Raw genomic sequence first — 22,878 nt, forward strand, 5'->3', positions numbered from 1 at the left:
CTGGATGTTTCTGTGGTTTACCACGCATTCGAATGATCGAATCTGCTCTACGAAGAAAAGATCTTCCCCAGATCCCTGGTCCTCCAAAAACGTTACCAGTAAGAAGCAGGCTGGATCATTTCCAGAAATGCTTTATTATAGGCTTGAGCTTAAATCACCGAACAGACTTTGCCCCGTTTCCTCCCAGGCTGCCCACTGCTCATCTCTCCTCCCTGTACAGTTGAAAGCCTCCCTTTCTCCTGTGCACGTGACGTGACTGGGAACCTTCTCCCGGCAGACACCTGTGGGCGGGCGGGGGTGAGATGTTTGCACGCGCTGGCCACCGACAGAATTCCAGAATCCCAGCGTGGGTTTATCCAAGCCGTAGCGAGTGAGGACTCCCTTCCATCCATCTACATAAATAAATGAAGATCTGGTTCCCAGTCCACCTCACTGGGACCAAATCCTCCTCCGTCCCCACTGCTGCAGCCCAGGGAGGGCACTCGGCCATTGGATGCTCTCCCCCGAGGCCGGGAATCTTGAACAGATGCCTCAAACCCAGCAGTGGGGTGGCTTCGGCTCTGGTAAGTGCTGTGGCCTCGATGACGGTCCCTGCCGCCTGGCCCAGACTTGCTCCCGCCTACTTCCTGAGCCTCCGTGTCCAGCCTCCTGTTGATCCACTGCTGTGGGTTACCACGTCCTTGAAGAAAGTCAGCCAGCAGCACCGACGGGTGCATCAGGTGTCCCATCCTCTACCCTCTGACCTTGCTCTGGGCAAAAGCTCCCCCCCACCCCCCACGCTATGCAGATTACCTCCATGTTAATTATTCCGGTATTTATTTCTTCACAGACTTACTTATATGTTTCTTAGGCACTTCAGATTCATAAAATCCCAAAACGAAATCACTGTCCGCTCTCACCCGCAGCACACTTCTCCCTCAGCAGGGCTATCCTGGTGACCGAAATCACGATTTATCTCATTATGGGGCAGAAGCCTACAGGCCTCCTGACGTGTCCCCTCCACCGACTTCCAGGTCAACGTGACGTTAATCCAGTAGCCTTCTTAAAACAGCTCTGGCGTTTACGGGAAGAGTGAGCGTCCGAGGATGGATCAAGCAACAAGTTATTCGGAGTTCCTGAAAATGATGATTGCAGACACCATATTCGAAGACTAGTATTTCTGGGTTCAACTGAGGAAACGGTGCTGACTTCCTGTTGGGGTTTTCTACCATTATTACTGTCCCTGGATTATTACTCAGGCTGGTGATGGTGGTTAAGAATACAAGATTTCAGGGCACCTGGGTGGCTCGGTCGATTAAGCGTCCAACTTCAGCTCAGGTCCTGATCTCGCGGTTCATGAGTTCAAGCTCCACGTCGGGCTCTGTGCTGACAGTGTAGAGCCTGCTTGGGATTCTGTGTCTCCCTCACTCTCTGCGCCTTCTCCACTCAGTGCTTTCTCTCTCTCTCAAATAAATAAACTTAAAAAAAAAAAAAAAAGAATACAAGATTTCAAAAGGATAAACATTGGTGGTAAATACATCTCGGCTTCTTAAAAAACAAGGGCCCCACAGGCGTTAACCGGAGTTCAGTGTCTTACTCTCAGATACGTACAAGCGGGTAAACCGCGCACACTCACGTGGTATGAAAACGTCTGGTTTAATTCATCAAGTTTATTCTTCACTCGTCATCTTGACCTCTTTTTCAGAGCCAGATCATGTTTTCTAACGATTGCATCAGAAGTTTTGCGAGTTCTCGTTCAAGAGAGGAGCTGGAGAAAGTCCGTGCTGGTCTGATGGGTCAGCTGGAGGAGATTTCGGAGCTTGTGGCGCTGGATTGCGGTAACGCGCGCACAAAAGCCGTCCTGGGGGCGCTGCTCACGCTGTACGTTCACTGCAGAGACATAGTGGGGGACCTGCTGCTGAAAGGGGTCTTCAGTGCAGATGATTTTGAGTGGACAAGGTAAGTAGGTGAGACGACAACACCACCTAAAAAAATAACTCGTCCCTCGTCCAGCGCTCCCTCTCGGTAAATTAATTCTCTGGCTCAGATTTTGTCGAACCCAAGTTTTACTTTTCCAGGACGTGTAGAAATTCTGAGCAAACCGTGTCGGTTTGGATACCGCGTGCCTCTGCTGCTTCCTCCTTTCCACTGTCCTTCCGCTTGGTTCGAACCTCTTTCTGCTCCATCTTCCTGGACTGGCTTCCTTCTTCCTGTGGTTGCGTTTTCCCTCGCCTTTCAGCCAGAGGGCAGCTCTCAGTGGGCAGTGACAGCAGCTCTCCCTCGGGCCTCCCAATTCCCCCCCGTGCGCGCTCAATTCTGGGACACAAGTCAGGTGTCAGAACCCCTTCCTCCCAGCAGGAGCCTGGGAGCGCGTACTCACACTTACGTGGTGTTTCGTGTGCAAACACGACACTGTAGAAAACAGAACCACCGGCTTTGGGGAGAAAAGATCAAGCAGAAGAGTCCTGTAATGTGCAGTTTCAAACTTCGGAGCTAATTTTTCTCTACGGTTTCCTCTGTTCATAGAAAAACAACTGTCCTGCCTGCGTAAGGTCTTTGGTTCTTAAGAAAAGCTCACTGTTAAGAAATTCTGCGTTACTATAAATCTCCTTATTTTTGATGTAACAATTTCCTTAAACTCTAGGGAAAATGGAGCAGAGAGGCCGATATATTTGACTAACACCACTTGTGTATATCTTACCCGAGTACTTTCTATTTGACACGTATTCACACGTTCGTCTTCTGACAGAAGTATAACGGTCTGCATTTTTAATTGCCAAGGAAATACGCCATCTTTTTGAACCATCACCCCAGAGTTTAGTGTGTCATTGCTACTTTGCTAGTGACTCTCGGAGAGTGAAAACCAAGGGTGGAAGAGCATATGTAGAGAAGCAAAGTGGAAAAGACGGGATTCCAATAAACCCTGAGAGCACCTGTGATTCTAGGGCTACGGTTCCCAAATTACGGGCCAGCATGACCTAAGGCACCACAGGGAACTCACGGGACACCAGTGAGCAAAAAATGTTAAACTTCTGAAGGACTCGGAGGGATACAGAACACCTGTCAGACACCAGGCAAACTAGTAGCTCCGAGTAACTGACAGGTTTAACGTGAGACCGCGCGATAAACGGTCAGTGATTTCTTATCCTTGCAAAGCTAGGTTTTGGACAGTTTCCCTGATTAATAAAAAAGGCAAGCACTAAATGAAAATTAACGTGAAACAAGATTGGCAGTATACTATCTGATTCTAAGGTTTGAGGAATTATGTAGTGCACAACACATACACACATCCCGTTAGTAAATAACTGTGATTATTTAACAATGACCAAAAAAAGGATTTTCTTTTGGGGCACCTGGGTGGCTCAGTCAGTTAAGCATCTGCCTCTTAATTTTGGCTGAGGTCATGATCCCGGGGTCATGGGATCAAGTGGAAAGATAACCCATGATCAAGGATTGAAAAAAATTAATACTGTTAAAATGTCCATACGACCCAAAGTGATCTGTGGATTCCATGCAGACCTTCTCAAAATTCCAATGGCAATTTTCACAGAAATAGAAAAAAAAATCCTAAAATTTCTGTGGAACCACAAAAGACCTCTCAAATATACAACACAGTCTTGAGAAAGAAGAACAAAGAAGGAGGTATCACACTTCCTGATTTCAAGCTATATTACAGAGCTATAATAATCAAAACACTATGGTATTAGCATAAAAATTGACACATAGACCAATGGAACAGAATAGAAAGCCAGGAGATATATATATATGTATAGACACGCATATAGACGTATATACGTGTATATGTATGTTGACGTATATGTAGTCAATCTGTGACCGAAGAGCCAAGAATAGGCAATGGGGAAAGGATAGTCTCTTCAATAAATAGTGTTTGGAAAACTGGACAGCTGCATGCAAAGAATGAAATTGGACCCCTACCTGATGCCACTCACAGAAACCAACTGAAATGGATTAAAGACTTGAACATAAGACTTAAAACCATAAAACTTCTACACAAAAACATGGACAGTAAATTCCTTGTTATTGGTCTTGGCAATAATTTTCGGATTTGACACCAAAAGTAAAGGAAACAAAAGCAAAAATAAACAAATGGGTCTACATCAAACCAAAAGCTTCTGCACAAGAAAGGAAACCATCAATAAATTTAAAAGGCAGCCTATGGGGGCGCCTGGGTGGCTCAGTCAGTTGAGCGTCCGACTTCGGCTCAGGTCAGGATCTCTCAGTTCGTGAGTTCAAGCCCCACGTCAGGCTCTGTGCTGCCAGCTCAGAGCCCGGAGCCTGCTTCGGATTCTGTGTCCCCCTCTCTCTGCCCCTTCCCCACTCACACTCTGCCTCTCTCTGTCTCTCAAAAATGAATAAATGTTAAAAAAAAATTTTTTTTTAAGTAAAATAAAGGCAGCCTATGCAATGAGAGAAAATATTTGCAAACCATTAATCTAATAAGGGGTTAAGATCTAAAATATATAAAGAACTACAACTCAGCAAAATAAATTTTTTTTATTAAAAAAATGTGCAGAGGAACTGAATAGACATGCAGTCGAAGGAAGAAATGCAGATGGCCAACAGGTATGTGAAAAGCTGTTCGGCACGACTAATCACCAGGGAAATGCAAATCAAAACCACAATGAGATATCACCTCATGTGTCACAATGCCTATTACCAGAAAGACCAGAAGTAACAAATTTTGGTGTGGCTGTGGAGAAAACACATTTATACATTGTTGGTGGAGACGTAAATTGGTGTACGTACTCTGGAAATGGTTGGTGGTCTCTCATAAAATTAAAAATATAACTACCATGTGATCCAGCCATTCCACTTCTGGGTATTTTCCCTAATGAAATGAAATCACTATCTCAAAAATATATCTGTACCCCCATGTTCATTGTACCATTATTTATAATAGCCAAGACATTCATTAACTGATGAAGGGATAAAGAAAATGTAGGGGCGCCAGGGTGGCTTAATCAGTCGAGCGTCCGACTTCAGCTCAGGTCATGATCTCATTGTCTGTGAGTTTGAGCCCCATGTTGGGCTCTGCTGACAGCTCAGAGCCTGGAGGCTGCTTCGGATTCTATGTGTCTCTCTCGCTCTGCCCCTCCTTCCCTCTCTCCCTCTCTCCCTCTCTCCCTCTCTCTTTCTCTTTCTTTCTCTCTCTCTCTCTCTCTCTCTCTCTCTCAAGAATAGATAAACATTAAAAAATATTAAAAAAGAAAATGTAGTACATGGATAGAATGGGATATCACACAGCCATAAAAAATGAAGGAAATCCTACAACATGGATGGACCTTGATGGCATTATGCTAAATGAAATAAGTCAGATAATCTATGACCCCACTTATATGGGAAACCCCAAAACACTGAATTCATAGAAACAGAGAAGAGATTGGGGGTTGCCAGAGGCCGGGGATGGAGCTGGGGTGGATGATGGATGAAGGAGGTCATAGTACCAACTTCCAGTTATAAATAAGTTCTGGGGATGGAATGTATAGCACGGCACCTGTAGTTAACAATTCTTTATTGGAACGATGCCAAGACAGTAGATCTTAAATGATGTCATCACAAGAAAATGAAGTTCATAACTGTGTGAATGAGGGATGTTACCTAAATTTATTGTGATTCTTTCGCAATATGTACGTGTATCAAATCGTTATGTTGTGTGTTCACCTTTAACACAAAGGTATATGTCGATATCTCGATAAAAATGGGGGGGGGGGAGAAGAACACATACTGTAAAGGTACAGATTGGTCACAAGTTTTACCCAGAGCCTCTTATAGAAGAGAAGATTTACAGTTACCACACAGTTGACGGGGTCATAAGATAAATACAATGGTTTTGTTCGATACTAAGAACAAAGAGCATTTCCCTCAGTTACCCTTATAGGAAGGGGCCTGGTTATAATGAGCAATGTCATAAGCCACGTTTTTATTGAAAACCGTAATAAACTTCATAGGGATGATTCTTGTATAAATCCTCCGTTAGTGCTGCCCACACCACACCAAAGCAGCGGCAAGATTCAGCAAGGCCATTTTCCTCGCCGGGAAAAGTGCTCGTAAGTTTGTAGAGTTCTGAGTCCTAATATTTCGTGTCTGATGTAGTCGCTGAATGATCTGTAACTCCTGTCATTTTTATTTTAATGTTTGTACTTGTTTTTTAGTCATCATCCCGTTTTTAGTTTTTATTGTGTTTCTACATGTGCAAAAAAAACTAAAAATAATTTTGTCCAAATAACATGAACATTGAAAATACCGTTCTCAGACATTTGCAGTATCAGTGGAACGAAAAACAACAGCTGTGCTACGTGTCCCAAGGCGATGCCAGCTTTACTTATGGCTACGAGTACCTGGGCTGTACCCCCAGACTGGTCCTTACGCCCCTCACCAACAGGTGCCAGCTCACGCTCACGGGGGCTCTGCTCTTGAATCTCGGAGGCTGCCCCTCTGGGCCCACCGGGACGGGCAAAACAGAGAGTGTCAAAGATCTAGCAAAGGTAAGCGGTTTCTGTATCCAGAATAAATACACAGACCTTAACAGTACCTTAAATTTACACTGTTCCTGCTATTGAGATGTTCCTAACATTTAACAGACATCTCACCACACTTATTAATTCATATAGTTCGTCCTTTAATTTTTAAATGTCCACAGTGCACGGGGACTTGGCCTCTCTGCACGCCGAGCGTGCGTCGTGTTTGGGATTCCACCGGACAAGCTGACGCATGAACGGTGGTCTTGTCCCCCTTCATTTAAGGGTGACCCGTTTTGTTTGAGCCCCCCACACAGACTTTTACCTAGTCTTTGTGATTAATAGCAGTGTGTGTGTGTGTGTGTGTGTGTGTGTGTGTGTGTGAGACAGAGAGAGAGAGACAGAGACAGAGACAGAGAAGTAACTGATGAACGCAAGACGTATTTGACGTCCCTGGAACGATGTCACTGGAATGCTTTTTTCTCAGTTACTCGTTGGTGCGTTTTAAAAACAGGACCTTAGCGTTCCACGTACTGATCAACTTAACAAACAGCGTATGCGCATTCAGACTCCACTCGGTTTTGAGTGTTTCTAAATTTGGTGGGTAATCCATGCTTATGTTGCAACGTTTTCTCAAAAGAGTAAAGACATTTTATTACTCTAGAAGTTTTAACATTAGTATTTCGCGTCAGAAGCTGAGCAATGTACTAAAATAATGTTGTTGTTTTTCAGTCGTTAGGCAAACATTGTGTGGTGTTCAACTGTTTTGAGGATTTGGATTATAAGGTAAAGTCTATTCATATCTATGCAGGAAAAAAATAGCATACATAGAAATAGTCATGGAGGATTGAAAGAACAAGGAAAATATTTCCCTTGGAGAGACACTGAATGTTAACAACGGCAAATGCTGTTAATTCTTTTAAATTAACGTAACTGAGACTTACAACATTATGCAGTTGAACTACCTAAGACAGTGGTTTTCAAACTTTCTAATGGGGGACTTTTCCAAACAAAATCTGATATGGGACGTGACTATATTAAGAAATTAAGAGTACTGCTTTATTAATATAAATGTATAAGTTCTAACCTTATACCTTTATTTCCTGAAAAGGTAATCATTAAGAACAATGAGGCTATTAACACAAAAATGTGAGGCAGGGTTGATACGGAGGATTGAGTTTATGTCAGCCTTGTTATGATAGCACGTGACCTAAGGCGTAGCTCGTAACATTCTGAAATATTTATTAAAATTTAATGTACCTCTGTGCCTGTCCCAAATTAACCTGAAGTTTCAAAACACTCTATTTTGTCTTGCATGTTAAGTTCCGGCCAGTTACCTTTTATGGCAGTCAGTTTATTTGCAGTTCAAAGTCCATTATCGGGAGATCTTGCGTTTTCAGTTTGTGCTCACTTAGCACATCAAGAATATCAGTGAAACCTAAACAAGCTGATTGCATCCTATCATTAAGACCCTTAGGAAGTAGTCTCTTGTCTCTTCCTGCGGTGGGGGCAGCAGGGCTGGGGGAGGGACAGGACTGAGGCGCCTGCCTGCCCACGCAAAACCTGAGGGGGAGCCGGGAAGCCTGCTAATCAAATAATATTTTAATGCAATACTTTTTTAGAATCAAAATTAGTGCCAAAAAAAACCCACGATAAACCGAATATCAAAATTTTAAATAAAGACACGATGTGATTCCTGCAGCCAGTGGGGAGAACCAGGCCCTGTGTCCCACCCGGAGGGGCTCCCACGTGTGCTCCCGTCTCCCATGCCCCAGCTCACACGGTCCCTAGCCTGTCTTCGTCCACACAGGTTCTGCTGGGCCTACAGAGTTTTCACTTGTTTCTGCGGCCAGCATTTACCCATTGGTAGGTTCCAGACCGTGAGTCTCCCGGGAGCGCCGAGAGCCCCGGGCACTCCGACCTGCACCTGCCGGGGCTCTGGGGGGCCGCCCCAGCGTGGCCCAGCTCCCGCAGGGCCTCGGGTGCATCACCCAGCAGCAGCACGCCCTCCACTCAGCCCCAAGGCTGTGGCTGCAGGAGAGCGGATGTGAGGACCCCTGTGCTGAGAGCCTTGAGCTCCCCAGAGCGCCAGCCTGCCCTGCGGGGTCCGAGCACCTGCCGCGCGCACGGAGCCATGGCCCCGGGAGAGTGTTCAGCTGTGTAATAATTGTTTTCAAGATAATAGGAAGACTCTTCCTCGGACTGGTTCAGTCGGGAGCGTGGTGCTGTTTGGACGAGTTCAATCGGATCGATGTGCAGGTCCTCTCTGTGATTGCGTCGCAGATCCTAACAATTAAGGCCACAAAAGACAGCTATTTGGTCAGGTATCGGTTGAATGTGTTTGGTTACTTACTATCAAATATTTGTTGTACAGTAAGTGTTTGGGTTTGGGTTCTTCCCCCCTCCCCAAACATAGACCGAAAAGAATGACATTTGTCTTGAATGTCCCCTTTGCTCATCAAGTAACGTGTGAATACATGTAACTAACTTTCATGCCAACCTGGGGGTATCCAGGCTCTTGCCCAGCCTTGGAACGGTCTTGGGAGCCACCAGGACAAGGTCGCAAATATGTTCCAACTAATTTTACTTTAGGGCTTAAATTCAATTAGTACCTATTTCACGTGAAGAAACCAAAGACTTTTTCTTTAATTCTACATCTTTTTAAAAAATAAAATTATACTGGCCACACACCTGAAGCCCTCCCTTATCCCATTACTCTGAATTAATAGATTTGTATTGAAAAAATCCTGTAAAAATACTATTTGTATGTTCAGATTACTAATGTTTACTAATCCAAGCAAAAATGTCTTTCTCGTCGGGTAAATTCAGGAGCTTACATGATTTACTTTATGGGTGTAATTGGACTTGTGGGTTTAAAATGTCTATTACAATCTTTAAAAAAAAAAGTGTGGGGGGGTGTCCCCAGGCTTTGTTGCCAGTGTTTTTCCTTTCCTGCTTCGACCACCCTCACCGGTGGTCGAAAAAATCACTGGAGGATTTCTCTCCATGGTCCCTCTGTCTGGTGCTGACAGCAGGGCGCTAATGTCCATGCCAAGGGTTCCTCTTCCCAGCGTTCCCAAAATTACTTAGTCGGGGAGCTGAGGGTGGGCTGTGTCCCGTGCTAATGCAGGAACTCTGCGCCATGATCACTCTTTGCCCCACGGTGTCACCACGGGCGAATCCTGTGTCCGAAGGTCTCCTAGGGTTCTTTTCCCGTTCAGTCAGTTCATTCAGGTGGCTGCCTTCCCGCCTCAGGCCCCACAAAACTCCGCAGACACAATCAAATAAATCTGAACCCCAGCAGGGCTCACAACATGGGCTCGAGATCAGCCTCTTCTTTCCCTCTTACAGTCATTTTTTCCCCAGTCCGTGCGGTTTAAATTTAAATGTAAAACAGCCTTAGGAAAGTTCCCAAGCTCACTTATAGTTTGAACATCCTTTGGCTTAGAGAAAACAGTCCTCTTAGTAATGAATCATATTGTACAGGGGAGGAAAATTTTTCCTTTACCCTTTTAGGCTCTTTTGGCCGACGTAAGATAAATTAACAGGAGAAAACTTTAATTCCATACGTAGGGGAGCCTCACACACACGTGAGACGTTCAAAGACAGGCAGATGGTTAAGGTTTGTGTGCCATCCTGAGCTAAGGAGAAGGGGGAAGGAGTCTGGGGCTTCGAGGGAAGGAAGAGAACTCACAGAAGATGGGAAGAGCACATGTTTGGTGAACAGACAGTTGTCGTGTCCTGCAAAGACCATGGGACACAGGAATTGGGATGAGCAGGCTGTGCTGAGCTCCCCACAGCTCGCCACACGCGGCCCAAACCTGCCGTAGTCGTCTCTGGTGACCGCTCTCTTTCTGGACCGGGCCCTCCGTCTGAATTCTTAGAAGCAGTTAAGGGGGAGGTAGAAGGTTCTTTCTGGGTTTTTCGGGCCTTCGTTTTCAGGGAAAAATAATCCACCTACCAGAGTGGCACGTGGGGGTGGGGGCTCATTCTGAACCCCTTTCCAATGTCTTCTAGGTTTGTACTGGAAGGAAAAGACATTCGTATCAATATGTCTTGTGCGGTATTTGTCACCATGAATCCTGAGTAAGTATCGGTTAACCTGTGCTGGCGGTTGGAGACAGGTCAAAATCTTTCCTTAAATCTTAGCCATGACGCAGTTGCCTCACACTGTAATCTGCCATCCCCTCGCCAACGGCCGAATCTCTCTGCCCCCACGTGTCTTAAACAGCCGTGGCTCCGGAATTATCCACGTGGACGTTTCTGACTGAGGGATTTTTCACTTCATGAATAGCCAGGGAGAAAGGCAAAGGTCAGCAGTTTGTCACAAAGAAGACAGAAAACACACAAACAGAGAGTAGCAGAGGGAGTAGAATATGGTGGTTACAAGGAGCAGAGGCTGGGAGGGCTCGAGGGAATAGAGGGAATACGGATGGTCCCATCTGACGAGGGGATGGGGGGCCCTGTGGGAGGAGGCACAGGAAGAAAGGACAGTAAAGGAGGAAGCTCTTGAGATGAAAACTACAGTAGAAACTGTCTTGCAAACTTGTTTTCAGGTAAAGGTCACACAGGGCACCTGGGTGGCTCAGTTGGTTAAGTGTCCCCCTTCAGCTCAGGTCATGATCTCACGGTTCTTGAGTTCGAGCCCCGTGTCGGGCTCTGTGCTGACAGCTCAGAGCCTGGAGCCTGCTTTGGATTCTGTGTTTCCCTCTCTGCTCCTCTTTCCCTGCCTCCCCCTCACCTCCCTCTCTCAAAAATAAACTTAATGTGACAAACTAGTAGAAAGCTAACTGGATTATTTGGGGGGAAACTATATTGTGTGGTTCCTCATTAGAAAAACTGAAAAGTGCTCTGGTTTTTTTGTTTCTTTGTTTTTCTTACCCGCTTAAGGTACAAAGGCCGAGTAGAACTCCCAGATAACTTAAAATCTCTGTTTCGCCCAGTGGCGATGATGGCTCCCCATTATCAAATGATTACTGAAATAATGCTGTTTTCATCCGGTTTCAAATCTGCAAAATCCCTCTCTGGAAAGCTGGTTAGCATTTACGAATTAGCTAACAAACAACTCTCACAACAGGTAACAAACTGCTTTTCTCAAAATAGAAGTGATTCTATGAAACTTAAAATGAGACTCTTGGGGCATCGGACCAGGGATGACCTGGGGAAATAATGGAGCTGGAATCCTGTTAGCACATCGGGTTCATGAGCCAGTGCGGATGTGAGGTGATGTGTAAAGTCAGGCAGGGCTCTAAGCCTTTCCTCTGGGCCCTGGAGACAGTCATGAAGCATCTGCTCTTTTACATGATAGGCTGCTCTCTCCATACCATGAAGCTGACAGATATAGCGGTGACTGTCACACCTCATTGTGCTTCGAAACACTTGGGAGGACTGGTTAAAACACCAGTCACTGGACTTCTCCCACCAGCTTTCCGCTTCTCTGGGGTGGCGCTTGAGACTTTGTGTTTCTGACAAGTTCCTAAGAGTGCCTGACGCTGCTCATCTGCGCGCCATGTTTTGAAAATGATTGTCCTGGGATACGCCAGCGTGAAGAGTACTTGTCTGTAACCCAACATGGTTGGGACAGGGACAGCTAACTTTCTTTTTAGAAGGAGGCTTCGAGGGTCCTCCTGGGGGGCTCAGTCGGTCGAAGCATCCAGCTCTCGAATTCAGCTCAGGTCACGATCTCACAATTCGTGAGGTCGAGCCCGACATCAGGCTCTGCACCCAGCCTGAGTGGGACTCTCTGTCTCCCTCTTTCTCTGCCCCTCCCCCTGCTCGTGCGCGCATGCGCGCTCTCTCTCTCAAATAAATAAACTTTAAAAAAAAAAAAAAAAGGAGGCTTGGGGCACCAGTTTGGGAGGGAAGCGAGGGGATTGGAAGCAAAATGGAGGCTTTCAAATCGAGTTGCATCATGGTCTGTCTCCACGGTGTACGTGAAGAGGGGGTTGACTGTGTCGGAGACCCATTTATTTCCAAGTTCCGTTTTTCCCTGAGACACTTTAATAACTCAAATATTTTAATGCTTTATAGGATCATTATGATTTTGGCTTGAGGTCTCTAAAGACAGTTTTAATAGCGGCTGGAAGGAAGAAATGGGAGTTTAAACGGTGAGTTGAATTTTGATTGAGTGTTAGGTCAAAGAGTTACATGACATGGGGAAAATAATTTGTAAAAATCTGAGTCATGATGTCAAGATAAAACAGGGAGCTCTCAGGATGTTTAAGTAGAGATAAAAATATGGTAGAGGTCGGGGCGCCTGGGTGGCGCAGTCGGTTAAGCGTCCGACTTCAGCCAGGTCACGATCTCGCGGTCCGTGAGTTTGAGCCCCGCGTCAGGCTCCGAGCCATCAGCCCAGAGCCTGAGCCTGTTTCCGATTTTGTGTCTCCCCCTCTCTCTGCCCCCCCCCCGTTCATGCTCTGTCTCTCTCTGTCCCCCAAAAAAAAAAAAAAAAAAAAATATGGTAGAGGTGAAGAATGTTTAAGAATCTGAAAGAAGAAGAAGAAAAAAATGCACAAAATCCCTGGGTATTTTTCCACAAAAGGACCTGTTCTTTTTAAAAAAAAAAACTGTGTCTTAGCTTTATGTAATAAAAGATACACTGGGGCACCTGGGTGGCTCAGTTAAATGCCCGACTTCAGCTCAGGTTATGATCTTGTGGTTCGTGGGTTCAAGCCCCACATCAGGCTCTGTGCTAATGGTTCAGAGCCTGCTTGGGATCTTCTGTTCTCCTCTCTCTCTGCCCCTCCCCACTTGTGCACATGCTCACACACGCTCTCTGTCTCAAAATAAATAAACCTAAAAGATACACTGGAATAAAAGGCCTCATTTAAAATGAGAAATGTAAAAAACCTATATGAATATGCCTGTATGAAAAATGTGTACAATCCACACGAAGAAAACATTCGTAAAGGACACAAATGAAATGTGAATAAATGAAATAATATACCATATACGTAATATTATAACATCTTAAAGGGCTTAGCATCATAAAGATTTAAAGAGTCTAAATGTTCATTTATAGATAGAAACACAGCCCAGTGAATATACCTAAAGGTATTATTTGTTTTTAGGTGGGCTGATTCTAAAGTTCACCTAGACAAACAATAAAGACTAGCTAGAAAAATGTTTAAAAGTGAGGGCAGTGAAGGAGAAATATCCCTGTAAGTATTGAGACGTATTATGGAGTTTCACTGGTCCCGGCACCGTGGTGCTGGCTTACGGACGGAGAGGCGAGCCATCGGGTCAGGAGAGCAAGCCCAGAGGTGGGACCTCACGACTGGGCATGTATTCTGTCATCAGTTGTGAGGCAAGAACAGACTTCCGGTGAGTGCTGATGGGGAACTAGACTGCCATGTACATAAGACTGAGTTGGAGCCACAGTCAACGTCATTTTCCCGGATGAAAGGACCAAAAACGCACTAAAAACATACAAGTATTTGAAGAAACAAAATGCCCTTTATATCCTGCAACTAGAGAAGACCTTTAAAACTAAGACTCAAAATCCAGAAGCCGTAAAGGTAAAGACGGATTGATAATGGTCGAAAAACACGGTAAGGTCAGAAGACAGATGACAAACTGGAAGAAAGGTGTTTGCATTTCCTGTCACGGTGGGATAGGTCATCCCCATGACGCGCGAGGACTGCCTAGAAAATGCAGGGAAGACATGGTAGGCCCAAGGACAGTTCTCAGAAAAAGAAACATAAAAATCTTGAAGGGGCGCCTGGGTGGCTCAGTCGGTTAAGTGTCGGACTTTGGCTCAGCTTATGATCTCGAGGTCCGTGAGTATGATCTTGAGGTACAGAGCCCGGTATCAGGCTCTGTGCTGACAGCTCGGAGCCTGGAGCCTGCTTCAGATTCTGTGTCTCCCTCTCTGTCTGCCCCTCCCCCACTTGCAGTCTCTCAAAACTAAAGTTTAAAAAAAAAAAAAAAAAAGTGCCCAGTAAAAAGTACCTAATAAATGTTAGCTATTACCTCTCTTTACTAAGGATCGAAGACTTAAAAATTACCACCATCCTGATGAAGAATTTCTGGACCATCCGTCGACAGGAGAGGAGAAGGACACTTTTGCACAGAAAACTTTTCTTCCTTTTCCTCTCTACAATTGTATCACACCACATGCAGTTACTTCTTTCGGTTGCCTGTTTAATATATAAGAATATGTGGTGAAGGGATGAATGTGTAAAATGTTGTTATGGGACAACATATTATGTGACAGCTTTTACATCTGGAGCCCTTTGTGGCAAATGACAGAAAACTGAAGCTGGCTTAAACAGTAGAAGGAATTTACTGTTTCAATCAGAAAATGCAGAGGAGGGCGGGGTCTGATGACTTGGATGCCGGTTTCGGCTTTATTTCTCTTCGATGTTGTCAGCACTGCAGCCCTGCGCGTCCTGGCTTGGTCGGCTTCCTTTCTGGTGGTTTGGAAGAATCCCCGGAGCCACCCGCCCCACTGAACCGAGTCCCGAACCACTCTGAACACACAGGGCATTGGAATCACTGTGTCCTCGTGACTGCCACTGACCAGAGCTGGGATCACATTCCTTTAAGGAACATTTGTTAGGCCCCATTCTTGTCTTTCTTTTTTTTTCTTAAATTTTTTTTTAACGTTTATTTATTTTTGAGACAGAGAGCATGAACAGGGGAGGGGCAGAGAGAGAGGGAGACACAGAATCTGAAACAGGCTCCAGGCTCCGAACCGCCAGCACAGAGCCCGATGCGGGGTTTGAACTCACAGACCGTGAGATCATGACCTGAGCCGAAGTCGGACACTTAACCGGCTGAGCCACCCAGGCGCCCCCATTCTTGCCTTTCAAAACTCCCTTATAATCATGACTTAAACATACAGCCTGGGCAAACCAGAGACAGTTAAACTACAGTCTGAACCTGAAGCTAGTGGGAAAAGAAATTGGATCTGCACAGAGGGCATTCAGGCAAGGGTGACAGCCAGCAGTCCTGGTCACAGCATGAGTGGCGTTCACACGCAAGGCCCCTGGACCTGTTACGTTAGCTGTCAGGTGTTCACAGGACCGGTTCTGTAGCATAGTCTTGGCCACTGTTCCCAGCTATATAGCCTGCGAGCCGACTTCTCTGGCCCACCTAGAGATTTTTAATAAATCATCATGTTACTTTCCATTTCATATCAGCCCACGTGAATTTCTGTTGTTGGCAGCTGAAACACCTTACTGATACAATGCCCATCCCTGAATCAGTGACTGGGGAGTGACATTATCCTGATTGTTCGAGACCAGCCACGGTCCGTCTCTGGATCTGGGGACCAGATTAGCCTCACCCACACCACGTGGCTGCTCTGCAGTGAAGGAGAGGGGGAAAGGATGTGGGATGGCCACCTCTAAAAAAGACTAAGGATGGCCTTTAATGTCAGCAGAGCGTACTTGCTAACTTGTTCTTTATATGTCTTTTCTTCCCCCCCAAAGTAACACCAATAGCGAGCTTTCTGAAACGGACGAAAGTCTGATCCTTACCGAGGCTGTAAGAGAAGTTAGTTTACCAAAATGTCTCCCTGAAGATGTCCCACTTTTTGAAAAGATCATGGCAGACATTTTTCCTGGAGCAGCAGTTTCGACAGAAAATCAAGTTGCCTTGGAGGTAATAAGACTTTTGGAAATCGTCACAAATGGTTTAGATGTGGAATATTAATTAGGATAAAAAGTGTAATGTAAGTTAAAAATATTATAGTTCTTCCTGAAATAGTCTATTCCTGTTATAATTGGGGGGATAAAAATACTTGCACGTATATTTTCCCTTTGGGAGAGACACGGCCTTGACGAAGCTTCAAGCGAAGAAGGTGCTCTCTATTTGGTTTCCCGTTTTCCCATCTTTCCAATGGGGGTGATAATGTTTTCTCTTCCTCCTGTAAAGGGGTGCTTTCAGAATCAAATTAGGTCAGAATTATGAAAAAAGACTTTAACATGCAAATAGTTTGTGATCGTGAAAGATTAGGTGTTAATGATTGTAGAGCCCTCTGTTTTCCCTCTTACACCTGCGGCCTTACGGTCATTGCCTTCATGTGGGTGGGACCCCGACAGCTCTCGTACTGGGAGCCAGCCTCCCGCTACCCCCTGGCCTCATCTGGGACCGGTGGCTGCCAGCAGTGCTTTCCAGAAACATATGTTTGATCACATCAACAAAGCCACTGTTGGACGAAACCCAAAATCAGTTACCCTGACATATATTCTTACGATGCCTCCACGGTCTGGCCAAACCGGGCCACCGTTCCAGGATCTCCCATCCTTTGTCCTTCTGCCGTTCTTTCTGTCCTGGATTTCTCCCAGTTCTCTGGCTCTTCCTGGGCTCTTATCAGGTGTCAGGCCATCAAACCCACAGATTCCTTTCCCTGGGACCCTGCCCAGTTTTTAAAAAGACTGTGTAAGTTTATTTTAAAATACATGGGCACCTGTTGGGATGAGCACTGGGTGTTGTATGGAAACCAATTTGACAATAAATTTCATATTAAAGAAAATACATGGTTTCAGTAGTTTATAGTTGAAACACCTTCATAATGATCTGTTCTTTAAATACAGGCATAAGCTATATATGTAACTTCATTCCCAACAGGCGCAGAATACGTATTATTTGTAGGCCACATGAAGCACTTCGCAAAAAAAGCTCTTTCATTAGGTTATGTATTTGGGAGCATGTTCCTTGAAAACCACGTGGACCAGGAGTTTTATGACAGGGTAGTTCTTTCATGGTTCTGGTCTAGTTAGATTTCATGTCCCTCCTGGGTCAGTTTCGTTAAACTAGATAACATTCTCATTTCATTCAAGTGTTAGAACGCCCCATGTGGACTTGAGCAAACCCCTACCTTGATATCCTTTCAGTTTCCAATTTCTGACGTCATTTGCCTGGTCATTTCTTGTTTTCTTAACTTGGGTTTTCTCCATTACATAGATTGCCTAGAAGTTTATCTAATTGCTTTCTTCAAAAAACCCAGCTTTTTATTTATTTAATACCTCTTTTTGATTTCCAGTCTTTCAATACCCGTATTAATATTTTTTAAGTGTCTTCCTTTATTCCTCTGGGTTTTGTGTTGTTTTTCTCTGTCCAGCTGTTTGAGGAAGATGTCTAATCCATGTAGTTTATTTTTTTACTAATGTGAGTTCATAAAACTATATAACTTTATCCAAGCACTGCTTTAATTACATATGCTTAAGTTCAGGTAGGTAGGGTTTTCCCAAGCATTTTTTCTCTAGAAATTCGATAGCTAACTCTTCCTTTTTTTCCCTAAGTATTCCTTTTTTTATATATAATTTTTTTAATGTTTATTTATTTTTGAGAGAGAGAGAGAGAGAGAGACAGATGTGAGCAGGGGGAGGGGCAGAGAGAGAAAGAGACACAGAATCAGTAGCAGGCTCCAGGCTCTGACCCGTCAGCACAGAGCCCAATATGGGGCTCGAATTCACGAACCGTGAGATCATGACCTGAGCCGAAGCCGGGTGCTCAACCGACTGAGCCACCCAGTGCCCCCTCCTAAGTGTTCTTTTAAAACAGGGTTTTTTCATGCTTTTAATTTCCAGGTAAAGAATCTTTTCATTTTCTGATTCTGTTGCCAGCTACTTACTGAATTATGTTCAGAGAATATTGTCTTTGTTATTTTTCCTTAAGAATTTAATTTAGACTTTTTAATGGTCTAATATATAGGTAATTTTTATGAATATTCCCTATGCACATGGAAAAAAGATATATTCTCTTATCGGCTGCAAATATAGACAGAGTTCAGTTTATCTCCATTTGTTACGACTCTTAAATTAGCGTTCGTTAAGTGGAGCGCAGGATGTGGGAGGGTGAGCCACGGTCAGCAAGAGACCACGAGAGACACTGAAATCAAGGTGCTTATTACGGGCAGTACTCTGTACAGGCCTCCAGGGCCCCTCAGGGCAGGGTGCAGGCAGAGAGCAGCCAGGCCCCCGGCACATGCCTTCATCAGGGTCCGTGGGTGGCGTGCTTTGGGGGCTCCAGGCTAAGCCGGGGTTGGTCAGTTCACACCACGCACAGCAGGGTCTTGGAAAGTTCCACGTGGGTCCTACCTAAGCTGTGCATGGGGAGAAGGCCCTGGGTGGTGGGAAAGACCTACTGGGAGCTCGCACCTGCTCCCGACTCCGACTCCGCGGGCTCCTGTCCCTGGGGGCGCTGGCGTGGTGGCTTCCTGTCCCCGCAGGCTGTCGGGCGGAACAAAAGTACCTCTGAACCCTCAACCCCATTTTCTCTGTCTTCTTGATTACGTTCTGTGTCCTTATAGCCAGACGTGTACCTGTGTACTTGTTTTTCTTGGGCCCAGAGAAGTGAGGGGATGTCTCCTAATAGCGCATGAATGTTTACTCTTAGGATCTCTGCCCTCTCCTAGTTGTTAGTATGTTGTTTGATATACAAACATCAATACCGAGTCATTGTATGAGTTGTGCCCTTTAATAATATACAGTGCTTTTGCATTTCTTGGCTACTGCTTTTTGGCTTGAATTCCACTTTGGTAGGACTGTTACTCCATTTTTTGTTTGCCTGGTATACTTTTGGACTATTTTTCTTTCAAACTATAATTTCCACCGAGTGAAGTGGTTTTTTAACTTTTGTTTTATTCTGCTGATGTTCCTGCAGGTTAATATTTTACTCTAAGGGTAACTTTGTACATTTTTATAGTAATACCCATAATTTCCTACTTACTTGGGTATTGTCTGTTAGTTCCCTGATATGAACAATGAGGAAAATTAGTTCGTGTCTCTTCTCCCCTTTCTGTTGTCTCTTTGCCCAAATTTACACAACAGTATTACCTGCCTTTTTTTTTTTTTTTTTTGAATCTTTGTAAATTAGAAATGATGTCTGTGACTCTGCGGGAAAGGCACCCGTGAACTTCCCGTGCTCCCCAGGCCCCTGGCCTCATCCCTCCCACTCTTCTCAGCTGTGTCACTGCGGCACGGCCTAGTGACACAGTCAGCTGCTTCCCGATGTCGTAGAGTTTTTGGTGAAAGTGGTGTCATATTTTTATGATACTCCTAGAGGTTTATTACAGGTGTATCGAAATGCCTTTGATTCGAAGCTCCTCTTGAATATGACAACGTTGCTGAATTCTCTTATTCGTCCAAAATTAGCTCTGATTTTGTGTGTCCTCTTGGGGGTTCCCATCATACAGACAGTGAGACCTCCTCCCTCCAGTCCTTGGGTCTCCTGTTCTTCTTACGATACTTTTCCGGTGTGAAATCACTCCCACATTCCTGGGATACTCCATGCTTTATCGCCATGTGATTTTTAACACACCAAGAGCAAGTTAGTTAATGTCTTATTTAGGATTTTCACATGTACACTTACACGTGAACTATCCTTATCTGTTTTTAGAACCAAGATTATTTCTAGCTCCTCAAAATAGGCTGAACGACAGATGTTCTTTTGTTTTCTGAAAAAAACTTGCATGAGATTGAGATGAACTATTGCATAGATTTGTGGTCAAACTCACTATGGAAGTATTTGGATCTGGGTTTCGTAGGGGTGGGAAGGAGAAGCTTTGACTACTATTTTAACTTTTTGTTACTTAGCGATCACATTCCCTATTTTGTATATAACATTTCTGTGTTTCTAAATTTATTAACTTATATCTCCCACTCTCATCAGTTTTCAGTCTCTGCTACAGTTATTTCTTTTTCTCATTACTGATCATTCTTTCTTGAGGTCTGCCAATAGTTAGTTTTCCAAAGAGCTAACTTTTGGTTTTGATTATTCCCCCCCCCCTTTTTTTTTTTTTGTCTATTTGGTTGATTTCTTTCCTTCACTATTTATATATTCCTTTATTTCATTGGACTTGTTCTCCTTTTTCCTAGTTTCTTGAGTTTAATGCTTAGTTTATTTACCTGTGTTTCTTCCTCAAGTATTTAAAGATCTGAGTTTTCCTCTATATACTCTTTTGGCTGTCTCCCACAAGTTTTCACATGTAGTGTTTTAATTAGCATTTCTCTAGAAAGGTTTCTTAATTGCCTTTATGACTTTTTGTCACCCAGGAGTTTGTTTGTTTGTTTTTTTTTTCCCAAATTCGGAGAATCTAAACTACCCTTTTATTATTAATCTCCATTCATGGTTAGTTTTGACTGGGGACAATATGCTGTCCCGTATGTATTTATCCCTTTGAGATAACCTTCTTTGAGCTTTTCGACCTCCCCTAATGGTATTGTTTTATAAGTGATTCATGTGTGCTTAAAACAATATGTATTCTGTGCCCATTGGATGTCATGTTATATATGTACACTATTCTGTCCCTTTGATATGTTTCATTTTTATCGATCCATCAGTTTCTGGAAGGGGTCTATTAAGGTCTTAACTACAATTGTTGATACATATTTTTTCCCGGCCTTTCCATCAATTGCTGGCCTTAAATAGTTTGAAGATATAAGTGGTATGTATATTGATGTCTTCTTCTTAAATTCCACAGAAGGGTGAAATCATATGGTATTTGTCTTTCCTTGACTGACTTATTTTGCTTAGCATAATACCCTCTAGTCCCATCCTTATTGTTGCAAATGGCAAGGTTTCATTCTTTTTATGGCTGAATAATATTCCATTGTGTATTATACCACATCCTCTTTATCCGTTTATTTACCAGTGACACTTGGGCTGCTTCCGTATCTTGGCTATTGTAAATAATGCTGCAGTAAACATGGGGGTACATACATCTTTTCAAATTACTGTTTTCATATTGTTTAGGTAAATACTGTGGAATTATTGGATCATATGATAATTTTATTTATTTACTTATTTATTTTGAGGACCCTCCATACCGTTTCCCACAGTGGCTGCGCCAATTTGCATTCCCACCAACAGTGCACAAAGATTCCTTTTTCTCCACATCCTCGCCCACACTTACTGTTTCTTGTAGGGTTTTTTGTTTTTTGTTTAATTTCTTTATTTTTAAATTTTTAATTCTGATGTAGTTAACATACAGTGTTGTATTAATTTTAGGGGTAAGTATAGGAACTCAATAATTCCATATATTGAATGCATTCTTTTTTTTAATTTTTTTTAATGTTTATTTATTTTTGAGAGACAGAGAGAGACAGCATGAGCGAGGAAGGGGCCGAGAGAGAGAGGGAGACCCAGAATCCAAAGCAAGCTCCAGGCTCTAAGCTGTCAGCACAGAGCCCAACGCGGGGCTCGAACTCACGAGCCGTGAGATCGTGACCTGAGCCAAAGTCAGACGCTCAATTGACTGAGTGACCCACGTGCCCCTTGAATGCATTCTTAAATCCCCCTCTCCCCCCCACATTTTAGGTATATGGTGTCATACTGTATATCCTTTTATTTTGTGAATCCCTTGACTGATTTTTATGGATACATGTAGTTTTACCTCTTTTATGCTTCCTGCTATTCTTACTTCTGCTTATGATCTTTCCTTTTCACTCAAAGAATCTCCTGTATCATTTCTTATAGGGCTGTTTGGTGGTCATGAATTCCTTGAAATTTGTCTGGGAAACTCTGTCTCTCCTTCTGTTCTGAAGGACAGCCTTGCTGAATAGAGTGTTCTTGGCTGTAGGTGTTTTCCTTTAAGCAACTTGAATATACCATTCTGCTCCCTCTGGCCTGCCAAGTTTCTGCTGAACAATCAGCTGATACCATATGGGGTTTCTCTTGTATGTAACTGTTTTCTTTTCTCTTGCTGCTTTTAAAATTCTCTCTTTATCACCACTTTTTGCCATTTTAATTACTATGTGTCTTTTTGTGGACCTCCTTGGGTTGATTTTTTGGGGGTTCTCTGTGCCTCCTAGATCTGGATTTCTGTTTCTTTCCCCAGATTTGGGAAGTTTTTGGCATTATTTCTTCAAATAAATGTTCTGCCCCCTTTTTTTCTCTCTTCTCCTTTTCGGATCCCTATAATGCGAATGTTACTACACTTGAAGGTGTTGCTGAATTCTCTTAACCTGTTCTCAGTCTTTATTATTCCCTTTTTTCTCTCCGTTCAGCTCGATTGCTTTCCATTACTCTGTCCTCCAAGTTGCTGATCCATTCTTCTGCTTCCTGTAGTCTGCTGTTGATTCCCTCTTGTGTATTTTAAATGTCAATTATTGAGTTCTTCATCTCTGATGGGTTCTTTTTTTGTTTTCTCTCTGTGATGGTCTCGCTGAGGTCCTCCACCCTTTTCTCAAGTCCAGTGAGTATCTAATGACTGTTACTTTACATCCTCCATCAGGCATATGACTTATCTTTGTTTTGTTTAGATCTCTTGATGTGAATTTTTTCCTGTCCCTTCAGTTAGAACATATGCCCCTGTCTCATTTTGTCTCTCTGTGTCCGTTTTTATGTGTTGGGAAAGTCATCTACGTCTCTTGCTCTTAAAAGTAGTTGTCTTACAAAGAAGTCCTATGGTGCCCTCTGTTCTGTTGACTAGAACTTGGCACTTCAGGGGCGTCTCCTTTGTGTGACGCGT

At 43.9% G+C, this 22,878-nt stretch overlaps 1 protein-coding gene across 1 annotated transcript in view; it reads left to right on the plus strand.

Annotated features, from left to right (window-relative positions):
• DNAH14 (dynein axonemal heavy chain 14) overlaps window positions 1-22,878 on the plus strand; it is a 305,880-nt gene that overhangs the window by 112,982 nt on the left and 170,020 nt on the right. Inside the window, exons 27-34 of the mRNA XM_049635106.1 lie at window positions 1,685-1,938; window positions 6,254-6,485; window positions 7,191-7,244; window positions 8,637-8,782; window positions 10,476-10,544; window positions 11,349-11,535; window positions 12,489-12,565; window positions 15,893-16,064. Coding sequence (XP_049491063.1) covers window positions 1,685-1,938; window positions 6,254-6,485; window positions 7,191-7,244; window positions 8,637-8,782; window positions 10,476-10,544; window positions 11,349-11,535; window positions 12,489-12,565; window positions 15,893-16,064 — 1,191 coding nt within the window. The remainder of the gene's footprint in view (window positions 1-1,684; window positions 1,939-6,253; window positions 6,486-7,190; window positions 7,245-8,636; window positions 8,783-10,475; window positions 10,545-11,348; window positions 11,536-12,488; window positions 12,566-15,892; window positions 16,065-22,878) is intronic.

Source organism: Panthera uncia, chromosome F1 (genome assembly GCF_023721935.1).
Source record: "Panthera uncia isolate 11264 chromosome F1, Puncia_PCG_1.0, whole genome shotgun sequence".
Classification (NCBI taxonomy): Eukaryota; Metazoa; Chordata; class Mammalia; order Carnivora; family Felidae; genus Panthera; species Panthera uncia.